Source organism: Pollicipes pollicipes, unplaced genomic scaffold (genome assembly GCF_011947565.3).
Source record: "Pollicipes pollicipes isolate AB1234 unplaced genomic scaffold, Ppol_2.1 Scaffold_3216;HRSCAF=3773_pilon_pilon_pilon, whole genome shotgun sequence".
Lineage (NCBI taxonomy): Eukaryota > Metazoa > Arthropoda > Thecostraca > Pollicipedomorpha > Pollicipedidae > Pollicipes > Pollicipes pollicipes.
Genome location: NW_023596251.1, coordinates 6,583,837 through 6,609,170, shown reverse-complemented (window position 1 = coordinate 6,609,170; position 25,334 = coordinate 6,583,837). Strand labels below are relative to the sequence as shown.

The window sequence follows — 25,334 nt, the reverse complement described above, 5'->3', positions numbered from 1 at the left end:
ACTTGAGCCAAAGTTGCTTGTCTTCTCCACTTTTTAAAAAGTGGTTGGCATTGAGATTGGAAAGTCCCAATGGGTATGCATTGTTTTTGCTCAGCACATTTACATGCATGTCATAAATAGACGTGGGGCCTTTAAATGCCTGTACCCAAAGCTTGTATGATTTGAGCCATGTTGCCGACATTTTCCAAATGCTCATGAATGTCTCGTGAGAACATATTGCTTCTATCAATCTTTGCAAAGTCGTCTGCAAACACTGACATGTTTAGTGCTGTTTGAAAACATGCAAATGGGTTTCTTTCTTTCCTAAAAGGTGTATTGTTTCAAGCACGACCTCATCTGCCGCGCACCTCCAGCTGCTATAAGCCGGCTGATGCTGCCCGTGCCCGTATTCACGCCGAGCCAGATCGGGCGCCTGTGCAGCCGGCTCACGACGCTGAACGCGTTCGGCGCCAGCACGCTGTCGCGCGAGGACCTGCTGCGCATCCCTGAGCTGGCCATCAACCCGCTGGGAGACCGCAACGTGTGCGCCTTCTTCCAGGACGTGTCGGTGAGGCGCGCCGCCGGGTATAGGGGTGCGACCGGCCTCACCGGTGTCGTACCCCCCTCCCCCCCCCCACCCCCCTCTGGGACGCCGAGGACGTGTCGGTGAGACGCGCCGCCGGGTATAGGGGTGCGACTGGCCTCACCGGTGTCGTGCCCCCCCCCCCCCCCTCTGGGACGCCGAGGACGTGTCGGTGAGGCGCGCCGCCGGGTATAGGGGTGCGACTGGCCTCACCGGTGTCGTACCCCCCACCCCCCTCTGGCACGCCGAGGACGTGTCGGTGAGGCGCGCCGCCGGGTGTAGGGGCGCGACCAGCCTAACCGGTTTCGTCCCCAGCCCCCGTTCGCGAGCGAGGTGACGACGGCAAGCGGGCTCCGAGGGGCCGTGGCGGGTGGGTGTGAGGGTGGGGGTGATGTATTCACGCCCCCAGTTCAACTGGGAGCGTGACGCAACGACCCCAGCGAGGTAACCGGTGTGCAAACTGCCGGGAGTGGGAAGAGTCAAGCAGGTGAAATGACACTTTGCATTCATGCAGGGGTGAGAACTGAGCAGAGAAAGCAGGGGTGAGCAGGGGTGAGAACTGAGCAGAGAAAGAAAGTAGTCACTCTTGGTGGTCATTCACCTAATTGCTAGCAAAAGGTCGGTCAGAAGCTGTTGATCTTCATGGCCATCAGTGAAGATCCATGATATATCTTGCATAATCTTGCATAATCTTAGGTGTATGCCGCCGGCTTTTGTATGTTTGATAACGTTCGACTTGTTGACACCTTCGGCTTCCACGTGAGGGCCCGGGTTTGAGCCCCGACTGCACTATGGCCCTGATTGCTAAGGTGGCATGTGAGGCTGGTGTGCATTGGACTCTTTTTATCTAAAAAGTCATGGGATGTGCGTACGTAAGGTCTTATAAACAACTAACATGAGTATGCGAACAAGGAGACACGTTTTCCATGGACGTCTGCGATCGTGATATGGACGCCTGAGGTGACGCTGACACCCGGGCCTTCCCACCGGCAGATCAACTTCCAGCTGACGCCCGGGCCTTCCCACCGGCAGATCAACTTCCGGCTGACGCCCGGGCCTTCCCACCGGCAGATCAACTTCCGGCTGACGCCCGGGCCTTCCCACCGGCAGATCAACTTCCAGCTGACGCCCGGGCCTTCCCACCGGCAGATCAACTTTCAGCTGACGCCCGGGCCTTCCCACCCGCAGATCAACTTCCGGCGATTCCTGAAGACGCTGGTCATCTTCCGGCTGATACGGAAGGGGCGCGAGACGCGCCACAACTCGCGCGGCCAGAAGCTGCAGTTCGCCTTCCGGATGTACACCTAGACGGATATGACCTGATCTCGCCGGAGGTGCTGCTCTGCGTCCTGCACATGATGGTCGGCGCCAACATCAGGTGAGCACGTGTGACCTGATCTCGCGGGAGGTGCTGCTCTGCGTCCTGCACATGATGGTCGGCGCCAACATCAGGCGAGCACGTGTGACCTGATCTCGCGGGAGGTGCTGCTCTGCGTCCTGCACATGATGGTCGGCGCCAACATCAGGCGAGCACGTGTCCGGCCATTTTCCCGCGTCTTCAGGTGAGAACAGACCGCTGTCAGGTCATGGGACAGTAGCCTAGCATCAGCCTACCCGCCCCGAATCAGTCCTTAATCACTGTGTGGTCGCCGCCTAACAGCAGGTCAATAGGGCTCAACATCGGGTAGGTACGGGTTACTGTTCGGTCACTCGTCCGCACTGGCTCACAACAGACGAGTTGGCCAACGGCTTGTCGCCTGCTCGGCATCAAGTGAGCATAGGTCTAGTCCCGCTTCCCGCCCGAAGATCAGGAACGGACCCGGGAACAGCCGACGAATCCAGACGTGCCCCGGCAGGTCAGGATCAGGTCAGACGTGCCCCAGCAGGTCAGGATCAGGTCAGACATGCGCCGACAGGTCGCTGGCACTTTTGGTCCCAACGACTTGCATAGTTTACAGTAGATGCATGTGTTCAGAGACAGCGCGCGACGTATTGAGCAGATCACAATCCGGGGCATGTCTAGCAGTGCTTCAGGCGTTCAAGAAATGACTCACACATACGCCTGTGCATGACATTTTAAACCTAGCTGTCAATCTGCAGTTTGCAAAAGTCCATTCGCAGTCATAACCTTACCAAGGCCTAAAACGCTCTAGTGCCCGAGCTTGAATGCGCATCATGGGCAGCTTATGTGATATTCCAACGCAGGTGCGTGACCGAGAACTGTGACGTGACCAGGGATGGGCATATTGACGGCCAACAGCCTGCTCATCAGGGATGGGCATATTGACGGCCAACAGCCTGCTCACCAGGGATGGGCATATTGACGGCCAACAGCCTGCTCACCAGGGATGGGCATATTGACGGCCAACAGCCTGCTCACCAGGGATGGGCATATTGACGGCCAACAGCCTGCTCACCAGGGATGGGCATATTGACGGCCAGCAGCCTGCTCACTGATGCCTCCTGCCGGCCGGGGATAAATAAGCACAAGTTGCACAAGGCCCAAAATTGAGGACGATTGTCTGTATTCAAGATCGTGACATGGCAAATGGCGAAGCAGTAAACGTTAGCCAAATAATGGCGACGTCAAGTCAGATCAGAATGCTAGTCTGTTCCAGTTTCAGTATCACATTGCGTTTAAACGACGGTGAGAGCCCCACATAATGCACGTGACAAGATACGACCAAAATGGTCATATAGTGTCACCTCCGTTAGGATTAGTATGCCGGCTTTGAGCCAATGCGCTAGACAGCATGAGTCCGTGTCAGCAGGGGGCCAATGGCGCAACACCGCACGAGCGCGGCCGCCCCCCGGCTGTAGTCTGTGGAGCGGGGTCGGTATTCTTCGGGCGCAGAGCACGTGACTTCTGAGCTGCTGTCGCACGCGTCAAGCCGTGCGCGATGATGATCATAGTATGTATTGCTCGGGCCCGCGCGTGCGATCGGCGGCAGACTTCGGTCGCCTTCCGTTCCGGTCGCCTTCCGTTCCGGTCGCCTTCCGTGCCGGTCGCCCTCCGTTCCGGTCACCTTCCGTGCCGGTCGCCCTCCGTTCCGGTCGCCTTCCGCTCCCGTCGCCTTCCGTTCCGGTCGCCTTCCGCTCTGGTCGCCTTCCGCGCTGAATCCTTATATTTAGGAGACAAGGCGTATAGCGTAGCAAAGTATATTCATACTGTTGTAGGCGTCTAACTGTACGATAAAGTATAGCACGAGCGAGATTGAAAATCTACTAATAAACAGCAGTTCACATCACACGTTACCCACATCCAACAAAACAGCACCGTCTCGCAGCCAGATCACACGCTACTGAATCGTCGACCCCAGTGCAGCTGATCGCTTGTCACTGGGCAATAGCTGAACCAAGTCACTGGGCCAGCACCACCGCTGCCGTCCCACTGGACCAGCACCACCGCCGCCGTCCCACTGGACCAGCACCACCGCTGTCGTCCCACTGGACCAGCACCACCGCTGGCCACGTCTCATCGGACGGGCGCCGCAGCTGCAGGGGAGGCCTCCTAGGCCTGAGAGGAGACGGCCAGCTTCTTGAGGTGCTCCATGAACACCTGCAGGCTGACGTCGTCGGTGAGCACCGGTGCTCCGCCCTCCTGTCGGCACGCGCCGCGTCAGGTCCCGCCCCTCGAGCCCGCGCCAGGGGGCGGCCAGTCAGCTGACCATGCCCTGCCTTACGTTGGCGCGGCTTCTGGAGATCACGCGCCAGTCAGGCACGTTCTCAAGCTAAGATACATCAGTGTAATGGCTCCAGAATGTTAGAAGACCGACTAACTGTGAACTGACTAATTGCGTGCGGCGTCTAGTCCAACAGCGTTTGCGAATTATCACACAACAATTTCTATCAAGAACGCATTGCAAGCGCGAATGCAAGTGATAATGAACAATACAACCTTACGTTAGGCTACAGGGCCTCCTTACACCCCGCCTTAACGGCCAATGATGGCAATTCACTTGAATTTCCACTTCACATCAAATGATAAAGCTCGGTCACGATCGTTAGAGACACAATCGCGGTGGGGATGCTCTTTTCAGGAACCAGCGTGCGCCACCACCTATTCAACGACCACCACCGAGCGCTTCGGGACCACGACCGAGAACGGCGCGGAGGGCGCCGCCGGAGGACGGCAGGATCAGCGGGAGCAGGGTCACCGCCGCCGAACCGGTCACCTCGTGCTGCTCGCCGCCTGCCGCTCTCGCACACCAATTATGCACAGCAGGGCGAGTCCGTGAAGTGGAAACACCGATGCCAAGGCGGCGCCAGACAGCCCAGAGTGGTGGAGCGGCGCGCCCCACAGAAGCGCCGCGTCCCAGCAACACGGAGAGGAAGAGAGGACGGGGCATCAAAGGCCCGAGGAGGGCACAGACACACAGCAGGACGAGCTGGGGGAGACCGCCAGAGAGCATGCAGCGTGCCCCGAAACCGGCCCACACCGAGACAACAAATAGTCGATACTGTACCCCTGATGAGCTGATAGCCACGTCCTGTGGGGGGAGGTCAGCTGGTGACAGGGTCACGTGACCTGGGGGGGGGGGGAGGGCCGGGCACCGGCGGAGCCGGAGGGCGGGTGGCGCGGAGCCCTGCCATCCCGCCGCCGACCGCCCACGCGCGGACGCACACCGCAGACGTGGCACAGCCCAGGAGTCGAGAGCTTTGTGCGTTCGCGTGACACCAGCCTGGTGCGACTTCCCACCGCGGAACATCTACGACACGCCGATGGACAAGCCAAAGCGCCGTTCGGACACGCGCTGACAATGCGTCCCATGCGCCCAATCAATCAGCTCGACCTTGCTTGACATGTTACCCCGCTAAGCTGAGGCTTTACAGCCTCTGGGACATGAACGAAACTGGCGCCATCCTACCGAAAAGCACACCTTACGTCAAAATTGCGCTACAGATGTCTTCACTGGCCCCGAGTACTAACACTCTCCCGTCTATACTGGCGCTGGCACTGAGTACAACCCCCACAAACACAGCGGCTTTCCAACCGCTGCGCACACCAGCACAGACCAGCGGCTGTCGCGCCCACTCGACTGGAGCTGGCAACGCCAGGGCGCCGCCTCGCCGAGCCGGACCCGGCCGTCCCCGCCGACGGCGCGGCACGCCCTGCGCGCGCAGCGCACCCACCTGGCCGCCGTAGGCGTACATGTTGTTGTGCGTCTGCGACGGGTTCACCTTGTGCAGCAGGAACCGCGCCTGTTGGTCAGCAGGATACCCGCCCCGGTCAGCCTGCGCCATGTCACGCGACCACGGGCTTTCAGGCCATCTGTGGCGGGTGCCTCAGCAGTTTGTCACGGTGGCCGGCGGGGTCTGCACACACGAGTCTGCCTACGCTGGTCTGACACAGCTCCTCAATGGCGCGCTCTGCGATCTGCCGGTCCGATCACCGCAGGCGGGCGGCGCATCGGTGGGCGGTTCGGTAACGGCTGCTGCGACACGCCGACCACAGCGGCACGGACTTGGTTGGAGCAGGCACCGCGGCAGTGACATCCCCCATCCCGCGCCGCCGACGGCCATTACGCCGCGGCGTAATTGTTGGCCCTAGCGACAACAGGCGCGGGCGTCGTAAAAAAGGCCGCTCCAGCACGGCCGGGTGAGCCTTCCCGACGCGGCGCGAGGCTCCGGCTCTCTGCACGGTCCGACAGCGCCGGGGCCTGTCGGGCCGGTGCCGGGCCGCGCACCTGCGAGTGGCCCTGTTCCGTGTCGATGTAGCGCGGCATCGGGAAGCGCGTCTGCAGGATCTCTTGCGCATCGTCCACTGGCGCCTCCAGCAGCTGCTTGAAGTTCTCGTACTCGGGCAGCTCCTGGTACTTGGCGGCGCGCCACTGCGCAATCGTCTGCAGGACAGACAGAGCCGTGGGGCACGTCACCAGCCACACGGGCCGCGGTGCGGCGACGTCTGCACGACAGACAGAGACGTGGGGCACGTCACCAGCCACACGGGCCGCGGTGTGGCGACGTCTGTAGGACAGACGCGGTGACCCTCAGGGCCGGGCTCCGCGCTCCAGCCTCGCCGCCGGGTCAACAGGCCGGGACTACCCCGCCGGCTGGCCAAACACATCTCCACTCATTGCGCAGGCGAAAGCATCACCGCAAACAAGCGACGCATAGTGCCGCCAACCGAAACCATCAACATGGTGACTCTCACGAGACAGCGCTCCGCTGGGCCTGTCTCCCACGCGCTTCAGCTGGCGCACGCACGCGACAGCCGGCCGCTGGGCGTTCTCACGTCCTCGGAGCGGGCTCACCTCGCCGTGGAATATGAGGATCTGGAAGAACGTGTCCATCAGCAGGATGCGGTCCGGCTGGATGCTGCTCGTGTCGAGCAGCACCGGCTCCGGCGGCCCGTTGAAGCTGTAGCTGTACAGGATCGGCTGGATCATGATCAGGCTCTGCGTCAGGTCCTCCCGCATCAGCATGTGCCTGCAGGGACCAGAGGTCGTCGTGAGCGCGCCGTGGGGCGGCTGTGACGGCTGCTGCTCACGGGCAGCCCAAGCCTGCCACTTGTGCTCTCGAGCGACATCGGTGGGTGGCTGCTGTGATTGGACACTCATGAATCTAACGTCGATGTCTACCAGACAAACACCTGAAATCGTCGCGCCTGCATCACACTCCATGTTTTGTCCGGACAAACAGGCCATCCAATACAATAGCTCTCTCAGTGTTACAATCTCCACCATCATTACGCACCCTTCATAAACTTCGCATTATTTTCACATTTCCGCCGCTGCTCACACATGCGCAGCAACCGCCATCCGCGCAGCCCGGTCCGCCGTGTCACCCCAGCCGAGGGACCAGCGTCCCGTGCCCCGACAGGACGTCCGAGACCCAGACGGGGAGCAGCGTCCCGTGCCCTGACAGGACGTCCGAGACCCAGACGGGCGAGCAGCGTCCCGTGCCCTGACAGGACGTCCGAGACCCAGACGGGGGACCAGCGTCCCGTGCCCCGACAGGACGTCCGAGACCCAGACGGGGGGCAGCGTCCCGTGCCCTGACAGGACGTCCGAGACCCAGACGGGGGGCAGCGTCCCGTGCCCTGACAGGACGTCCGAGACCCAGACGGGGGAGCAGCGTCCCGTGCCCTGACAGGACGTCCGAGACCCAGACGGGGGAGCAGCGTCTCGTGCCCTGACAGGACGTCCGAGCACGCACCGGTAGAAGCTCGTCTCGTCGGGTGAGTTGTTGAACACCTGCAGGAACGGCGAGCGACGCAGGTGGAACATGAACTGCGGGTACAGGCTGAAATTCTCAGACAGCCGGAAGCTGTTGGGGTCGTCCTTGTTGTACTCGCCGAACTTCTGCACCAGCCGGATCAGCATGCGGTCCACCTGCGGAGCCCAGGTCGGATCGCACCAGGTCAGGTGGGGTCAAATTAGGTTAGGTTAAGTTGGGTCGGGTCAGGGCAGGAGGTGGCGTCTTTGACATAGCATGTCGGTTGGCGCGCGGGCACAAGGCGCAACAAGGTCCGAGAAACAGCATCGCCCATCGTCCCTCGGCCGGCAGGGGCCAGTCCAGTGAGATACGAGCCTGGACTGTCCGCTCTTGCCCTACCCCTTCACATGGGCGACAGGCGGGTTCCAAGTTCATGTTCTCGGCAGTGGGTTTCCACTGCGCCATCTCGTTCTTTTTTGTAAAAACAGGACATGCACATTGTTCAGCGGCATATGCGGCTGATTTTGTCGGCACTCGGCAAATAAAGAGGAGACAACATATGGATATATCAAGTATTAGCAACTAACATTGACAGGCAAGCGTTACATGTCCAACAAGTCAACACCTCCCACACTAATGCTTAGACGATACGTTTTTTTTTACGTCCGGTCATATCGGCGGGACACCAGTCTTCAGATGGCGCCGACGGCGCCCGGTCTCGCGCGGCCCGGCCACCAGCGAGGCCGGGCGGCGGCCGTGGCGCCGCCCGCTGAGCGCGACCTCACCCAGCGAAGCACGTCCCGACCGTCGGCGCTCTCGGCCCTCCACACGGCCATCCGGCCCATGGTGACAGCCGCCGCCTCCGAGTCGAAGCCGGCCGAGATGTGCTGCATGCCCGTGGTGGCGTCGGCCCAGCTGCGGGCGGGAGCCGGCGTCACCTGGAGTCCGCGGACGCCCGCGACGCACCCAGCCACGCCCCGTCCGCCGGCGCAACGGTGGCCAAGTGACCAGGAGAGGACGATGGCCCAGCCAGCGGACGTGATCCGACAGCGCCAGAAAATGACACGCTTCGCGCGGTTCATGACAGCGGCCGGCCACACCGCAGCCGGCCGCTGATCTGGACGTGGACCGTGCGCATGGTGTGCGTGCCTGTCCGCACCTCGAGCGGGCGCAGCGGACTCACTTCCTGGCGATGGTGGTGACGCGGACCCGCTTCTGGCCGCTAGAGTGCTGGTACTGCGTGATGAACTGCAGGCAGCCGCGGCCGCCCTGCGGGATCGGCGCCCCGTGCTGCCGGCCGGGTCGCGGGTCAGCGTGCCACACGAGACACGGGTCACGGTGAAGCACTGAGGCAAAGTACACGACGGAACACGGCCACGCACGGGTCACGCGTGAGGAGCTCAGACGTTGAGGTGTGCTCAGACGCCTCCAGCACCCGGCGCGGCGGCGGGTCCTCACCTGGTTGACCACCTCCAGCACGATGACGGGCGTGGTGTTGGGCGTCAGCGAGCAGAACTTCCACTGGGACGTGCCGCCCACGCCCACCTCGGTCTCGCCCACGTTCGGCGCCTTGTTGTTCATCGACACGCACGGTCCCAGGCAGCCCGACACTGGCGAACGGTCAGCTTATGTGGTGAAGCCCTAGTAGTGACGCCCCGGGACTTGCCACCGAGTACGGGGTCCAGATACAGGCAGCTGCACAGGCAACCGAGCACAACATACGAGGACTCGCGCAGGGGAGACAAACGACAATAAGAAGTCAATGTGGGGGGGGGGGGGGGGGCATGGAGTCAGTGGCTTACGAAGCCCTCTCACAGCTGCTAAGGATCAAGTAAAAATAACACGGCTGCGGACGGTTCGGCGATTTGTTGCCGGCCCCGCGCAGTCGCGTTCAGGTTAGCTCGTCCAGCCGCTGCTGTCCCTGACAGAGTGGGTCCTTACCCTTGATCTCCCGGGAGGTCTTCACCTCCACCACGGCGTTGAAGGCCATCTTGTACTCGTTACGCTGATCCTTCGCGAACACCCGCTGGAAGGTCTGCTTGAACAGCGACGAGTTGAAGGAGTCGCCCATCACCATGTGACCCCTGCCGAACCAGACCCACGCGCAGCGGTCACCAGCCGCGCCCCATACACGGACGCAGCGACGGCACGCCGTGCCTGCGCCTCCCCGAGAACTAGCCGTCCCGGCGTGCTCCCGATGACACCCCGCCCCGTGGCCACCCCGCAGACCCGCTGACCCGCTGACGTTGCAACAGTGCTCCAGCTCCATGAGGCCGGTCTGGTCCTGGTGACACCCCGCCCGTGGCCACCCCGCAGGCCCACTGACCCGCTGAGGTTGCAGCAGTACTTCATCTCCATGAGGCCGGTCTGGTCCAGGGCGCAGCTGTAGATGTCCACGGCGTGGCCATTGTTGGCCGCGCGGCCCGCCAGCGCCTCGTAGTGCTTGATGGCCTTCTTCATGTACTTGGCGTTGTCCTTCTCGATGTCGTTGTGCGACCTGCAGCAGCGGGCCGAAATGAGCGGGCTGAGGATTGAGCTGAGGCTCTGCGGTCACGTGCTTGGCACCATCATCGCACTGGCCAAGAAAAACTGAAGCATTGGACGCGCGGCCTCGCCAGAGTCCGGCCTTGTGCGACAAATGGACGGCGCACGGGCGACAAAGAGCGTCACGCGAGGTCTGCCAGAACCAATGGGAGCAAACTTCCATTGGCAGCAGTAACCAAGAGACAAATGGCTTGGCTGACGGTCACACTGCGGTTGACATCTGCAGCTGATGGCCACACCAAGGTTGATATCTGCAGCTGATGGCCACAATGCGGCTGATAACTGCAGCTGACGCACCCTCACATCCCACTGACCCTCGAGGGACGGCCAGCTTGATGGCCAGAGATCACCAGCTGCTCACTAGAGGCGAGCGTCCCAGCCGCCGCCGGCCGCCGGCACCCCGTCCGAGGGGCGGGGGGGGGGGGGAGCTCACCTGATGGGGTTCTTGAGATCATCGTTGAGCACCATGCCCGGTCCCTGGGAGCACGCGCCGCCCACGAACAGCATGATCCGCCCACCAGAGTTGGGGAATGTGCACTGAAAGCGCGCCGTGCCAATGGACGTCAGGCCCGGCCCGGGACGCCACACCGCGCCGCCCGGCGGCCGGGCCGGCAACAAGGCCGGCTCTACCAGCCGGTAACGGTGAATACTGAGTCAGTGACGAGAAGGCCAAGAATAGGAAGGCAGAAAGATCAGAGCAAAATGATGTTCGACAGAAAAGAACGTACAAAATTAATCAACTCAGATGGTGTTGACATTAGATGGGAAAATAGACCAAAGCACTGACTGGAGGAGAACCAAAGCCATACTGGAATACATATGCCATTAATGAGTGCATGCTTATAAGAATGTGCATGAGGATTTCCTGATTAATCGATCTACGAAGCTTGTAAAGATACCCTACATAAAAAACAGGTAATAAAACAAACAAATACCAAATCACCATATCCCAGTCCCGACGAAACTCGCAACGATAGCCACCACCAAGAACAGGTAGTCCACCATGATACTAAACCACCACATCCCAGCCAAAACCAGCTTAAAATGGTAGCACTGTACATGACTTGGTATTTCCAAAGATGGAAACAGCCATCAAACCACTTTGGATACCATAGAAATAAGCAGAGCTATGTGGTAATGATACTCAAGCCCAACATCCCATGTAAGGAGTTAGTCATGCAATCCAGTTATGTCTGCCGTTGTTATGCCAAAACCGAACATGGATCGGGACGTCACAAAGTGGCGGGCATTGCACGTGACTTGGGCGCCCAATGGCGCGAGGCCGGGACAACACAGCACGAGCACAGGCTGCCCGACAGGCGTTTACCCTCGCGAACGGCTCCTTAGAGGAGGAGTCAATCCCTAATGACACCTGTAGATCAGAGAACAGTTGCACGTACCAGTCCGGGAGCAGAGAACAGAAAAGCAAGCGAGCAGAGGAAAGACAGGAAAGACTTGAGATACACTAGCCCTATCTGTGGCGCGACATACCACACCATGTCGTTATCAGGCGCCATGTACAGCTCAATCTTGGTTAACTCTCAAATGCATCGCGTCCGTCAAATTAGGCTGCGCCAGATGGCACTGTTAAAACCAGCACAGAACGTGTCAATCGGCCAGTGTCACGTGCATTATTTTCGCCAATCAGCAATGACTACTCGCATTTCGAGTGCAGACGGGGTTTTGCTGGACAGCTAGTGGCGCGGCGCGTTATGGACAGCTACTGACCTCGAGCAGACTGACGGCGATGGAGAGCGCGGCGCCGGTTGAGCGCAGCGGACGTTTGGCCTGCGGCACCGGCCACGGGTCGCGCTGCAGCTCGCCCAGCAGGTCCGTCAAGTTGCTGTCGCACTTGTGCAGCGGCTGCAAGAATCTAGCACCGACGCCGGGCGGGTCAGCAGCGGCGGCAAGACAGGTCAGGCTCCCCGGGCAGGGGCCACAGCGGGTACATGGGGGCTTGGCGATGCACTACGCTGGGATGAAACCGCGCCTGTGCGTCACTGGTTTGAATATCAAAGTTTGACGACGACGATGCCTCCGATGACATGCATATATATATATATATATATATATATATATATATATATATATAGTTATGGTTATGTAAACCTAAATATTAAATATATAATTTACTTTGTCATGAGCGCAAAATTCGCCCAATTCTCGCATCAGAAGCTGTGAGACTCAGTGCCAAGGAACAAAAAAACAGCCATGTGGGTCTCGCAATCATGAGCTTACACACAAAAGAAGGCGTGGCCTTGGTCCGTCACCGTTTTGTGTGCCGATGTTTTTAAGTTCATGCACCCATCACCCAACCAACACAACGGCGTTGGTACAAGAGACGAGGTTGAATACAACGCAAATGACAAGGTGGCAGTTACGCAACAGAAATTCAGGCTCTCATTTAAGACTGAGTATACCATCCCCAGTAAGGTTCAGCAGCATGCTATGACTGTAACAAAATTCCCTTGCAAAACTGGCCCAGATCCGAACCCGCAAGCAAACCGCGTAGTCTGTACCACCACCCAATAGGATGGATCCAAAGGTCTTCACACTTGCAGACCGCGACGTACCGCGACGTACATCACGTAAGACTTGTGAGTACGACCGCACCGCAGATTGTATAGAGACACAACTGCAGTGCGTGTGTTTGTGTCCCGCCATAGGCATCCGTTGTGCTTGTCCTCCCGAGCCATCAAATGTCAACCGAGGTGCGGCTGACGCAACTCCTCTTTCGACGAGTCGGGTAACTAACTCCTCTTTAGACTGATCACCCAGCTCGACTCTCGTCTCTCAGCCTCCCCAGCCACGATCGCGAGGATCCAGCCTCCGACATGGCGGCCGGGTACAGCCTCCGACACACGCCACGGTGACCGCCACCTCCGCCAGCGCCATGCACTCACTGGTTGCCAGCTAACCTATTGAGCTGCGCCTGCTGCTGCTGCGGCTGCTGCGGCTGGCCGGGCTGCTGTGGCGCGCGCGCCTGCTGCGGCGCGCCGCCGCGTCCGATCCCCAGCATGTCCTGCACCTGGCGCGCCGTCACGTCCTTGGTGCCGCGGAACACGAACGACTTGGAGCAGCCGTCGCAGCCCAGCTCGTGCACCTGCCGCGCGGCCGCGTGTTACAGGCGGTACCACACTGCCGCCAGCTGCGAGATGAAACTTTTGCTGGAAACGGTTCATGAATATATGGCACGTGTTCGGCGCAGCTCTTCCATCTCAGCGCCAGGTAAGTTCACGTTGGCGCAGATCAGTCCCGCCAGTCTCTCAATGGCAAAACACTTGTCTGAGCTCGTTGCCTATGATGTCACAAGCACGTCACTCACAGACGACAGGCCTGTTGCGACTCCGCTTCCAGCGACGGCCGAAGCAACAGTCGCGGGGAGCCTCTCTGCCAACACCAGTGTGCTCTGCCGCTTGACCGCCGTCCAGCGACTCGTCCTCACACCCACCTGGACCATCTTGCCGAAGGTGATGAGGCCGACGAGCGCGTTGGGTGGCATCAGGCTGAGCGACATCTGCAGCGACTCCTTCAGTGCCGCCAGCTCGTCCTCGTCCACACACGTGTCCACCACCAGCAGGAAGATGGGCGGCATACACTGCGCCCGCTGCCGGGGCCGGGACGGACGGGCGCAGCGTCACGGCGCGGCACGACAGACCGGCGCCGGGAGAGTCGCGGTGGGGACGGTCGCGGTCCCTCCCAGCGCGACCGTCGGTGGGGGCGACACGCGGCGGGTTCGGGCCCCATGCCATGTGGCTGCGTCCCAGCAGGCCGCAGCGGTGCATAGGGACGACACGTGGCGGGTCCTTATCCCACCGAAGGTATCAGTGTTTGCACTGGTCGGGCCGGCGTGTGACCCGGTAGCAGTCACATCCTCAAGTGGGGTAGACGGACTCGCTGCATCTACCGCACTGCAGGCTGGCGAGCAGATCCGCCCAGAGTCGGTCGAAGGACAGTGAAGCGCCGCCCAACCACACACCGCCACGCATAACCTGCACCTACCACCCTGCGCTCGTGTGACGGACGAACCACAGTCGTGCCACCCGTGCGTGCAATCGGTCTGGCGTGTCATGGGCAACGGCGAGGAGCCTGTCGTCAGTGCCTTGTGCCACAGCGGGAGTGTCTAAGTGATGGACTCCACACACACTGTGAAGGACTTTCCACGAGGGTGTGCCTTGCCTCGCAGTCTGGCGGCCGCATCACAGCGCCGCACTCGGCGTACATCGGGGAAGGCCCCGTCACGCCACTGACGCAAGCCGCGCCAGGTCCGCCATGGCCGGCGTCGCAGCACGGCGGACCTACCGTGATGGTGTACTCGATGGTGGAGAACTGCGGGATCAGCTCGGCCGGCTGGTGCTGCTCCGTGATGGAGGCGTACTGCGGTGGAAACTGGCGGCGCGCGAGGCCAGTCCACGTCACACACGGCCCCCGCGCGCCAGACCGCAGCGCCACCGGCGCCGCGCCGCACCACACCTATCGGTCGGCGGCACGCTCGCGCCGGCGGTTCCGACACCAGCCACATCAATGAGCAGCACTATAATTACGGCTGGATGGCACTTCCATGTTGGAAAATGACGCACTGTAATACGACACGCAAATGGCTTTTTATTCATACATTATTACATTTCAAGGGCCATCCAACACACCTAATTACATGCAAACTAAGTGAAACTGAAGAAAATAAACGAATAACATCAGGTTTATCGCATTCCATTTCGGTCAGTGAACCTTAGTAAGCCTCGCGAACGGAAAGCACAGACTGGGCAGACGGTATAAAAGTTAGACATGTTAAGCAGACCTCGAAGTCTGTTCGTACCAGGGAATTAGCCAACTCGGCCCTCAGTAACATTGCATCCACTTGCCTTCTTAAACCTATCCGTGCAGTTACGTTTCATATCACCAAACACGAGCCACGGCAACACTCACCTGGTTACGCTGAAAGCAGAAGTTGCAGACCCAGATTTTGGCGCGGTAGTCCACCTGGCAGCACGGATTGAGGATGGCGCGACAGTTGGTGCGCGTGCACACCACGGGATCATACTGCACCGGCTGGAGGTCTGGCGACGACAGGCGAGGCCGTCAGACAGGGGTCAGGCTATACGTCAGATGACTACGTCGCGCCGGACGGTCAGACGTCTGGTGATGCCGAACTGACCCAACCATCCGGCCAGGGATCTGATGATACTGAACCGGTCAGATCATCCGGCGTGGGGTATGGTGATAATGAACCGGTCAAACCATCCGGCAAGAGGCCTGGTAATGCTGGAGGACCGGAGCCTCCGGCAAGAGGTCTGGTAATGCTGGAGGAACCAAACGAGCAGGCCACGGTCGGTGTTTCGTGCAGACAACACTAGTGTTCCAGCTGAACACAGGTCGGCTGTGGACGTGCCGTGGGGCCGCCCGTGCGCACGTCCGCGGCGCCAGCCCCACCTGGCCTCTCCTTGAGCGGGGTATAGAGTGCCGACACGGGCACTACCAGGCGCGTGGCCTCCAGCCGGCTGGACGGCCAGACGTTCCACGTCAGGCGCACGCCGTCCCGGTCCTCCTGCTGCTGGATAAACTCCTGGTACGTCGCCATCGCTCACTGCAAGACAGAGGGCAGAGTTAGGGCCCCTGATTTGGCGCGATCGCCCACCATGACCCGCAGGGCGGGCCACCGCACACGAACGGGTCCTCTGCAGCCGGACCCCCGCCGATGACGGCAGGGCAGGAGTTCTGCCGCTTGGGAAGATGTACGGTCGCACCACGCTCGACTGGCGAGGTAAACAAACAGCTTTCCTGTGGGGTAGGAGGCGAGGGCGATGATGTCCATCCTTCGATATGTCCGGCACCCCAGGGTCTTTAGCGGTTTCCCGGTCCGACCGCTCAGTGCGGGAAAAGTATCGCACATCGCGGCGGCGCGGTGACGCCAGACCGCCACCCCGCCGCTCAGTGCGGGGAGAGCATCGCACATCGCGGCGGAGCGGTGACGCCAGACCGCCACCCCGCCGCTCAGTGCGGGGAGAGCATCGCACATCGCGGCGGAGCGGTGACGCCAGACCGCCACCCCGCCGCTCAGTGCGGGGAGAGCATCGCACATCGCGGCGGAGCGGTGACGCCAGACCGTCAGCCCGCCGCTCAGTGCGGGGAAAGTATCGCACATCGCGGCGGCGCGGCGACGCCAGACCGTCACCCCGCCGCTCAGTGCGGGGAAAGTATCGCACATCGCGGCGGGGCATCGCGCATCGCAGCCCTTCACATGATGGTTTGGATATCGCCCGATAGAGGGCTACCGTAGCCGATTTCGCCCGTCTCACCCGACGAGTGACGTCATGCGGTACATCGCTGCCCTAGTTGAGCGGCTGTGATGGATGTGGACAACGCTTTGTTGGAGCACACAAACTGTGCCGCGTCAGCACGACCTCGGCAGCAGGCGCATTAAAGAATTCAAAACTTTGATCTCTAGCCCGTGACATCGGAAGTAGCCGGTTACTCGGCAGTAGCTGCACGGTAATCGTGGAAGGCATTTCGGGTGCCCGCTGTTTGGTATTGCGGGCTATGAATAAAATCCGCGGTACTTGGTTCCGTTGTTTACTGTATGTGTTGGTGATGTTTCCCAACTAATTTTTGTTCAGGAATTGATGACTGATGTGTAGGGCTGACTGATTTGACGAGTGCTCCAGGTAGACGCGCATGTAGATCTCCAGCTCCTGCCACGCTAACCTATATTATTGGTGGTTTATTTGGCTGCTTCCCCTCCCTTCTCCAATTGCAAATGCTTTCACACGCTCTCACAAACAGGGCTTATTCCGAACTTTACATGCCTTTCCTCTCAAATAGAGGGTGGGGGCCCGTCTCATCAGCTAAATCCGGATACTACTCCATGGTCAGACACGTTCAATGGCCCAGCCTACAAACAATTCGTTTCAATTAGGTCCTTTTAAAACGGGGGCGTAGTTTCCCAAAATAAGTTGGTTGGCTGAGCGATGAAAAACAACGAAGAGCACCGCGATAACATGCCAACAGCTTGGTTTCTCTCCGAATTTGGCTCGCTTTTCATAAATCTGCAGACTGCAACCCAAATCACGGCGGGGGATGAGACTGCTGCAACTGAATGCGGAACCGCACTCCCGGTTGCAGGTAAATAGGGAGTAAAAAAGCAAGCGTTGACTGCGAACGTATTTCACCGCCTGCCACAGGTCATGCAAAACACGCTGAAAGGCGTTGGTGATTCGCCATCTCAACAGTGGAGCTGAGTATATGTCACTGAGCTAGTTTGCCATATATAAGCGGGATAAATTGGAAGAATCGTGAGCTTGCATTCGCCATCCACTTCATCAACCTTAACACGCTTTATTCCTTTTACGCCTCAGAACCTCCTGAGTGTAGCATTTGGGATCCAGCAGCACCAGTCTGGAGTTTATCGAGACGGGTGCAGGGCGCGCCTCAGAGGGGCAATGGGGGCATGTTGGTTAGTGATTAGGGTGCTCGTCTCCGGACTTTTCTGTTCTGGGATGGGGCCCTGGCCACACTACTACCGCATCCCACGTACCTAATGCCTGATAAATACGCAATAGAGGCGTTCTGACCCGAAATGGCCGTGACAGCCGGTGAGACGTTAAGCCTCGATCGGTGTTACAGCCCGTCCGACAAACGAACCGACGACCACCAAGTTCGCAATGCTTCCGCTCAATCACTGTACATATGTGGGAATAATAATGTGCAATCGGTTGGACGCGGAGCCCGGGCACACAGGCCCGCCCAGAGGCTGCCCAGCTGACGGTCCGGCCGGCAGCCACGCCCGTGGCGGGCCGGCGAACGAGGCAGCCCGGCCGCCAAATGAAGAGCGCACGCCGCGCGCGCCGTCCATCGTCCGAAAACGTAGCCCCGCCACACGCGCGCGAGGCCCGTCGGTGAGGTAGCCCGTCCACGGTCGAAACACCACCAGCTCAGTCGGGTGTGCTGCCATTTTCGCGTCACAGCCCGAGGCCCCTGACACGTCGGACATCCCAGCACTTCGCCCGTGCTGGACCGGAGCTGCCTCCCGCCCCCCCCCCCCCCCCCTCTTCCTCCTTGGCCCCCTCCTTCTTGACGGGTGTCTTAATGGAAGTGTCTCGTATCAATCAGGCGACCAGCACCGGACAGGGTGCCTCTGCCCGTTTTCTTCAGCGTCCAAATGCGTCGAACTGGGATCCCTGTGCCGTTTATTTAACTCGCTACCCTTGGGACCTTTTGGGTCGTTGAGTGGCCCCGCGTTGATCCAGGGTCAACCATCCCGGTCAGAGGGCCTTCGGCGTCAGAGAGGAGACCAGTGTATCATGTGTGTCAATAGTAGCCGGTAGGCAATCAGAAAGTGGACGGAAAGGACCCTCAGCCTAAATCGGGATGTGCGCGGGGTCTTCAGTCTTGGCTGAAGCCTCTGTTGGAGCTCTGGACCGGACTTTACAACTCTGCACTTTGCGAATCTGGACGTTGCACGCCTGGACCTTATAAACGCCCCCAATGGGCACGAAATGGGGCATGCTGGACGTTATGAACACTGGACGTTGCGATCTTGGACGGTATGAACACCAGACGCTGCAATCCTGGACGTTTTGGTGGCTCCCCGAAATGGTTTCATACGCATGGAGCCACTTTTTGAGTCTCCTAGTGTTTGTATCCTGACCAAGTCCTGGAAACTACGGTGCGTAAAATTTACACTGCTCAAATACCTCATGTCATTCACACGCGTGTTTTTATAGTCCAGTGATTTCAGGTAAGTCGGGTACAATGAACAATGCGTCTGCCTATTTGTAGGAGCTGAATAAAACAGTCAAATTAGAGCAGTTGACATTGTCTTCAGCTAAGGTTAGTTTGAGGCGCACGTCCATCATTGACCATATTGAGGTCAACGTCGCCTTTGTATCAGTAAGGAATGCACAGGGCGTTCCAGAGCCCGTGTACGCCTTGACGGCAATCATCCGGAATGCACCAGCGAAAGCCTGGTAAAAGCAACGTCGACCAATTACCACGCGCCACGCCACTATCGATCCGCCAACTGCAGCACGCTACCATCACTTCAACGGTCACTAGCCACTAGCAATCGAGCCGCATCCATTCCTACGCAATATTTGAATGGAGAAGAACGCAGGAGGGCGGCTTTAAGGAAAACATCGGAAACGGTCAACAGCGACAATAGGCACAGCCGCTCCTATGAACGCCGCCCGGGACGCACGACCAGTCTGCTTCAGTTGGCAAGTCGCCAGCCTCTTTCCCCTCCGAGCACCCCTAGCCTCGAACAATCGCTTCCGATTGCACGTCAACGCTGCCCGGCGCCGCTGGTCTATGACTTCACCGAGATGAGGATGATGAGGAGCAGCACGATGAGCCCAGCCAGACCGAAGATGCAGGACATCTTGCGGCCACGCCGCTGGTACTGGTCGGCCTTCTGCAGCTGCCGCAGGCCCTGCGTCACCTTCACCTGGGTGTTGTCCACGCTGACGTCGATGCGGTCGACGAGCTGTGCCTGACCAGCCACCATGCTGGCGAGATCGCGAAAGATGACGTTGAGCTCAGTGATGGAGCGCACCAGCTCCTGGACCTCGCGGTCGCGCTGCTGCAGCGCCGCGCTGCTCTCCTCCAGCTGGAGCAGCTCGCGCTCGCTGAGCGGCGCGCCGTGCTGCATGAACGCCCGGTCCTCCTCGCCCGCGTCCGGCGGCACGCTCTCCTCTAGCATCATGGCGTCGAAGTAGCTCTGCGAGCGCTGCTCGCGCTGCTGGTGCCGGCGCAGATACTGCCCCTGCGAGCTGCGGAACTCGCCGCTCAGCTCTTGCAGCCGCGTGGCCAGCGCCAGCACCACCTGGCGGCAAAGGCGCGCGGCCGGCGGCGGCTCAGCGCGGCCGGCGCGCTGAACCAGCAGCAGGCTGCGCTGTGCGCGTGCCAGCGCCGCCGTGATGTCGTGCTGGAGCGCCTCGATCTGCTGCTCATCGGCCGTGCTATCGTCGAGCGTGGGCCGCGTCAGGTGGCGCTGGCGCAACGCGTCCAGCTCGTGCAGCCTCTCCTGGACGTCGCGCGCGGCAAACTGCACCTGCTGCACGGTGGCCAGCCAGGGCGGCGGCGGCGCACCGGCTTCCAGGTCGGCCTCGCGCGCCACCAGCGCCTCCGAGTCGGACGTGCCGTGCGCCGAGTACATGTGACGCGTCTGCTGCGCGTTGTTGCGCATCAGCAGGAAGACGTCGGTGAGACTGCGCGAGGCCATGGCGGCGGCGCCTGAAACAGGAAACAGACAGCTGGCGCTGACGCTCACTGTTTCAGGCGGCCGCCGCCAGGGCCGAGCGCTCAGCCCGCCGGTCTTGGTAGCATTGCTTTACGACCGATGTCGCCAACTAAACAAACAACGAACACTACAATACGTATGAAAGGAGAGCTTGTCCACATATGTGCGTAACTGGGCAGAACCCATGTCACCGTGTGACAATAAACGGTCCTTAGCCTACAAATCGAGTGATCCATACTACCATATCAAGCAGACCAAAACTTCCATGAGACCGCAAAATTCGCCTTTATCGCCAGACGCAGAAAATGCTTAGAACAACTACGATGTCACCACTTTTCCAGGATAGTGTTGCTTCAGGACCTGCTGTACCAAAATATCCCGAAAAGCTGCTGCACTCAGTCAAATGACAACCCATGGTGTTGGTCACATCTGCGAATCTGCCGCTGATTAATAAAGCCAGACGCACCACAAGATAGAAAGGTAGGCACGAACTCAATAAACGCAACTATGAAAGCAAATAACCAGGTGGCCCGGACAAACTGATGACGTCACTGACTTGTGCATCAACACACAAAGGAAGCCGACTGGTGCTCCCAATACCATCATCGATCCACCAGATCCCAGGGGCTTGGCCACTGGCGGGGGCGGGGGGAGGGAGGATAACGTGCCCACGGTGGCCGTACCGACCATACTGTTTCCAAATTCAGATCCCAATTCCTCGGTATACTGTCGCCCTAGCACCACTGTTTGGACCTCAGCTCGTCAGTCTCGTGCCATGTTTGGTGACGCCACCACTAGAGCTACGACATGTACCGTCACCCGTGAATAAACGAAAGGTCGTGTTTCGATTACTTGTGTTATGAGCGAGGCCGCTATGCCAGCGAATACCACTTGAACAAGGACAAAATTATACCATGAGCGGGCTAACCCAGCCCATCCCGGTATCGGCAGCATGCTTACAAAGAGCTCATGCCTTTGCATCCACTCATCACAGTTTGTGGTCTTCAGCAATCTGTAGTGCCTCCTTCTGGACAGTGAGCTGGAACTGCTATTGAACTAGGGTGGGAGTGAAACAATACATCACAAGGCCATAGAAGGGTGGGAAGTTCAAATTACAATGTTGGAACTTATGAGTCAGTGAGAGATGCACAAGCAAACAAATACTTGCATTTCAAATTGGCATGAATGTAATATCAGAAACATGACAAAAGTGTTTTTATAACACTCCAGCCCATGACAGTGAAAAATAATGCATTAAATAATAGCATTTCATAATAGTGTAATGAACATAAAAAACTATGTAGCACCAATGTCTTTATGCTGTACTTTGTGCTTCCCTTCCACATAATTTTTTTAATGCAAAAGAAAGCAAAGGAATTCAACAACAAAAAACAGCAAGCAAAAATGCAAAAAGCATAAAGCATTCAAATAGAAAACCTTGGACTCCTCCATGTCAGCACATCACCAAATCAAATACCACAGCAATACCTCCAGCTTCTGTTCAGACAGGGTCAGGAAGTATGAATATCATGTCATTGTTTCTTGCACAATAACAATGCTTATTTCCATGAATGTAACCTAACTAGGCTTAACCTAAAGAAGCCCAACCTTCTCATTCTGTCTAACATATTTGTGTCACAGCAGGATTTGTGAGTCACTGATTTTTGCAAAGTTCCTACTGCCACTTGTCACAAATTTAACCAACTTAGGCCACCTCAGAGTAGCCCATATGCTGAACATCATCCTAAGTCACCTCAACTATTTCTTGCCACATGACTTGTGATAAAAACATGATAAAGCTCATTTTTAGCTGTTTTCAACTTGTATTTTGGTTCAATTAATTCATGTCAGCTTGTTGACAGCAGACAGTTAACAGCACACAAGTCAAAACCCCTCAAGTCACCTTGAACAACTTATTTTGATTGTCATGGTTAGCCTCTGTCAAGGACAATGGTGAGTATGTTCCACAAAACATTCTTTCTCCTCCAAATATAACTTATAGATGGCCACAAAACCATTTTTGCTGCAGTCTCAGGTGCAACACGGGCATCCATTAAGGTTTGGTCATTCATATTTAGTGACTTAAAGTTTGAGATGTTGGCTTCACATTTCAAATGGAATGGTCTATTTGCTCAAAACCATACCAAAACCATGGAATCACAATTTGTCTTATGAACAAAACCTGATACATTTAAACAGGAACTGAACACATCTGGTAACAAATATGATGAAAGCAGGTTAGGTTTGCAATTAGTCACTCTACAGGAGAAACTGCATTTTAGGGGCAGGCTTCTTTCCACTCCCCCTACATGAAAAGTCAGTATATCTTGCACGGTTTGCTAACAAACAGGGTCATGCAATCCACCCATAAGATACAAATAACAACCATGCCCACAAGCCTACAAGCTAAAATGCATTTTGCTAACAAACACTTCTGTATTAGCTGCATCAGGTCCATGCCAAAGCTATGTACAGCAAGATAATACAATGTTGTGAGGTACTGAAACTGGAGTGGCTTAGATTTGTCATTAACGAGCCCCACTATGAACCAAAAAATGGCTAACTGAGGGTTTCGCACAGCAAAAATGGCAGTAAAAATGAGTTTGGTACTTCAAATTGTCTCCTTCATTCCCCACAAATTGTTCTTTCTTGGGTGGTGCCAAACATGTTTAGGCAGCTGGTGAATGAATCCAAGTTATGTATGAAATATTTGTAAGCTTGAAGTTGGATAATTTTGCACAGAAATTATCAAAATTTTAAGCTACAGATGATGTTTTTAAAGATGACTTAAAAAGAGAGGAAAAATGAAGCTGCATCACACTCACATGAGACCAAGAGAAACAAAAATAACCAAGTAGATATTGTGACATGTTGCGTGTGCATGCCTTGGTGATTGTGCATGTGCTGTTGGTGTCACATGCAGTACTGGCTTGCATGATGGTAGTGGCTTGCATGATGGTTGCTTGGCTCATGTAGTCATGGACATGGTCGTTGCTGTGTGCTGCATGGCCCTTATGCTGGCTCCCAAGGCTGCATGCTGTGTATGGCTTGTTGCCAGCTAATGAGCCCTTTGCATGCTGTGCAGGTTGAGTGTCTAGTTCAAGAGTGTACTACTTCCTGAATAAACTACAGTTTGGCAGTTGTCACAATATAGACTTAAATAGAGTTGGTCAAATTTTGTAATAAACTAGATTGATTGGACATCTGTGAAAATGAGTGCTTACATTGACCTTCAGCTTATAGATTTCATTCAGGAGGCATTTCTTGAATTTTCCACTGAAATATGTTATGGATGGTGCAATTTAGTGGTCAAGTTTTTTGGGGAAAAGAAATATATGGAGTGAAGTTCTCTATCAGGCTTTTCTGGTGTCTGTATCAGGCTTTGCTTTCATGCAGTGTTTTCATTGTGTGATGCCCAAAATCGGGACTTTGTGAGAACCTTGCATTTGGCATACAGCTGAAAATTGTGATGCCATCCCCACCTATTAAAATGACACAAAGCCAGTGCTAAAGCCAGATGTGAAACATGGCTCTGAATGACTGCACCCCAGGGAAATCATAAATTTGACAAGCATACAGCCAACTTGAACATCACTCCAAAATAACTACACTGTAAGGCAATTGTATAGCTAGCATGGTGTCAGTAGGGCTGTGGGGAAAGGCATCACCTGCGGTTTTAGTCATTGTCAAAGGTTATTTTTGAATGTGTGCAGTCCAGCTGGGCATTCACCAGCCTTCTAACTGCTACAGAATACCTGAGCCAAATATTTGACCACATTCTCTTTCCCAGATTGTGCATGTGCAGTATTTTCTTCAAATTCAGAACTGTTCATGATAGAATGAAAAACAGACAGCAATTTGTTCCGGGTTTCATTCCACATCCATATTTAAGATCCACTTGGTTGACATATTTCTCATGATGAGCACACACATTCTCAGCACAACTCAAAAATTGAGCCAGAGCAGCCAAGGACCTAACAAGCACCTCCCACAATTTTGTTGGCACATCACATCTGCATCACAGATGAATATCAGTTACGAACATTCAACCCCACTACATCTCCATTCTCTGTTTTCTCTGAGGAATAAAGCTAAAACTATTATATATTGTCTTATCTAGGAATATCACAGCTTCCATTTTGCTTCACCATGGCTTAAATCATTAAAAGTGGATTGTTTTTTACTGTAATCCTTACCACCTACCAACCATATGGTTGAGAACTGAAATACCTACCTATCATATGGCTGAGAACTGAATTACCATCATGTTTACAAGACGCGAACACTGACTGGATTTAATTCCGTACAAAAAATTGACTCTGGCTCGGCCTAGCCGAATAACTAAGCCACCCACAGCGCAGTTCTTCAGAACTGCGCTGAACACCGCCTGGAACCCATTGAAACCGCACGGAGTACACAAACATTCACTCAGTACCTACCAAATAGGGCAAAACTTCTTGTATGTACTTGTCAGACTAAAGAGTATGCCTGCTTGATGTACAAAAACTCCCCACTCAACTCCTCGGCCCCCAGTGCAAGGGCCGACACCTCTGGAATAAGCAGAGGGCTGTTTATCCATTGAAGTTCCACGTATTATTGCAACGTGATCGAACACGCAGTGCAGTTAAAGGTTTTCCTTGCTGAAGCGCTATGATTGGTCAAAATATTACTGTGAACGACATGATTGGCGTAGGGGAGGCCTGTTTGGTTAAAAAGTCAAGATAAACGGATGGCGAATATCACGCACGGAGCGGCAGTGTCATCTGCGACCACGTCGATAAATGTGAGCCATGTTACCAAAAAGCCTTTAGTAAATGAGTATTGCAGACATTTAGC

At 56.7% G+C, this 25,334-nt stretch overlaps 3 protein-coding genes across 7 annotated transcripts; 1 reads left to right on the top strand and 2 right to left on the bottom strand.

The window, feature by feature from the left end:
* The first annotated feature begins 370 nt into the window (after positions 1-370).
* LOC119091057 (calcineurin B homologous protein 1-like) lies at positions 371-1,944 on the top strand. The gene is given in 3 exon segments (XM_037213774.1): positions 371-556; positions 1,751-1,862; positions 1,865-1,944. Coding segments are annotated over 3 exon segments (378 nt in total).
* A 1,770-nt stretch (positions 1,945-3,714) lies between these two features.
* Positions 3,715-25,072, bottom strand: LOC119090921 (protein transport protein Sec23A-like). 5 transcript variants are annotated; one of them, XR_005093325.1, is made up of 21 exons: positions 24,938-25,072; positions 15,695-15,848; positions 15,191-15,321; positions 14,567-14,653; positions 13,716-13,871; positions 13,183-13,367; positions 11,993-12,137; positions 11,592-11,636; positions 10,698-10,801; positions 10,047-10,217; positions 9,662-9,804; positions 9,179-9,330; positions 8,904-9,010; positions 8,506-8,635; positions 7,721-7,896; positions 6,817-6,991; positions 6,250-6,405; positions 5,696-5,764; positions 5,029-5,052; positions 3,994-4,163; positions 3,715-3,937 (listed from the first exon to the last, which is right to left on the bottom strand). XR_005093325.1 is itself a non-coding variant. In XM_037213648.1 (20 exons), exons 2-20 carry the CDS (start codon positions 15,840-15,842, stop codon positions 4,074-4,076), a joined length of 2,394 nt encoding a protein of 797 aa, XP_037069543.1. In that variant the 5' UTR covers positions 15,843-15,848; positions 24,938-25,072; the 3' UTR covers positions 3,715-4,073. The 5 variants fall into 5 exon arrangements, 4 of the variants coding, with proteins under 4 accessions (XP_037069543.1, XP_037069544.1, XP_037069545.1 ...); XM_037213648.1 differs by having other exon boundaries at positions 3,715-4,163; XM_037213649.1 differs by lacking the exon at positions 5,029-5,052 and having other exon boundaries at positions 3,715-4,163.
* On the bottom strand, positions 19,566-21,188 carry LOC119091056 (syntaxin-16). Its single transcript, XM_037213773.1, has 5 exons — positions 21,182-21,188; positions 20,364-20,491; positions 20,163-20,309; positions 19,903-20,081; positions 19,566-19,764 (listed from the first exon to the last, which is right to left on the bottom strand). Exons 1-5 carry the CDS (start codon positions 21,186-21,188, stop codon positions 19,566-19,568), a joined length of 660 nt encoding a protein of 219 aa, XP_037069668.1.
* Positions 25,073-25,334: the final 262 nt, after the last annotated feature.

What these genes read in the sequence shown, in the direction of transcription:
- LOC119090921 (XM_037213648.1), bottom strand. Translation starts at nt 15,842, where the DNA reads ATGGCGACGTACCAGGAGTTTATCCAGCAGCAGGAGGACCGGGACGGC. An exon ending in GATCTCAAGAACCCCATCAG is followed by an intron (nt 10,218 to 10,697) that starts GTGAGCTCCCCC and finishes CCGCTGCTGCAG; the next exon opens with GTCGCACAACGACATCGAGA. An exon ending in TGCTGGAGGTGGTCAACCAG is followed by an intron (nt 9,011 to 9,178) that starts GTGAGGACCCGC and finishes CCCGGCCGGCAG; the next exon opens with CACGGGGCGCCGATCCCGCA.
- LOC119091056 (XM_037213773.1), bottom strand. An exon ending in AGGCGCTGGTGGCGCGCGAG is followed by an intron (nt 20,310 to 20,363) that starts GCCGACCTGGAA and finishes ACCGTGCAGCAG; the next exon opens with GTGCAGTTTGCCGCGCGCGA. An exon ending in ACGACATCACGGCGGCGCTG is followed by an intron (nt 20,082 to 20,162) that starts GCACGCGCACAG and finishes CTTTGCCGCCAG; the next exon opens with GTGGTGCTGGCGCTGGCCAC.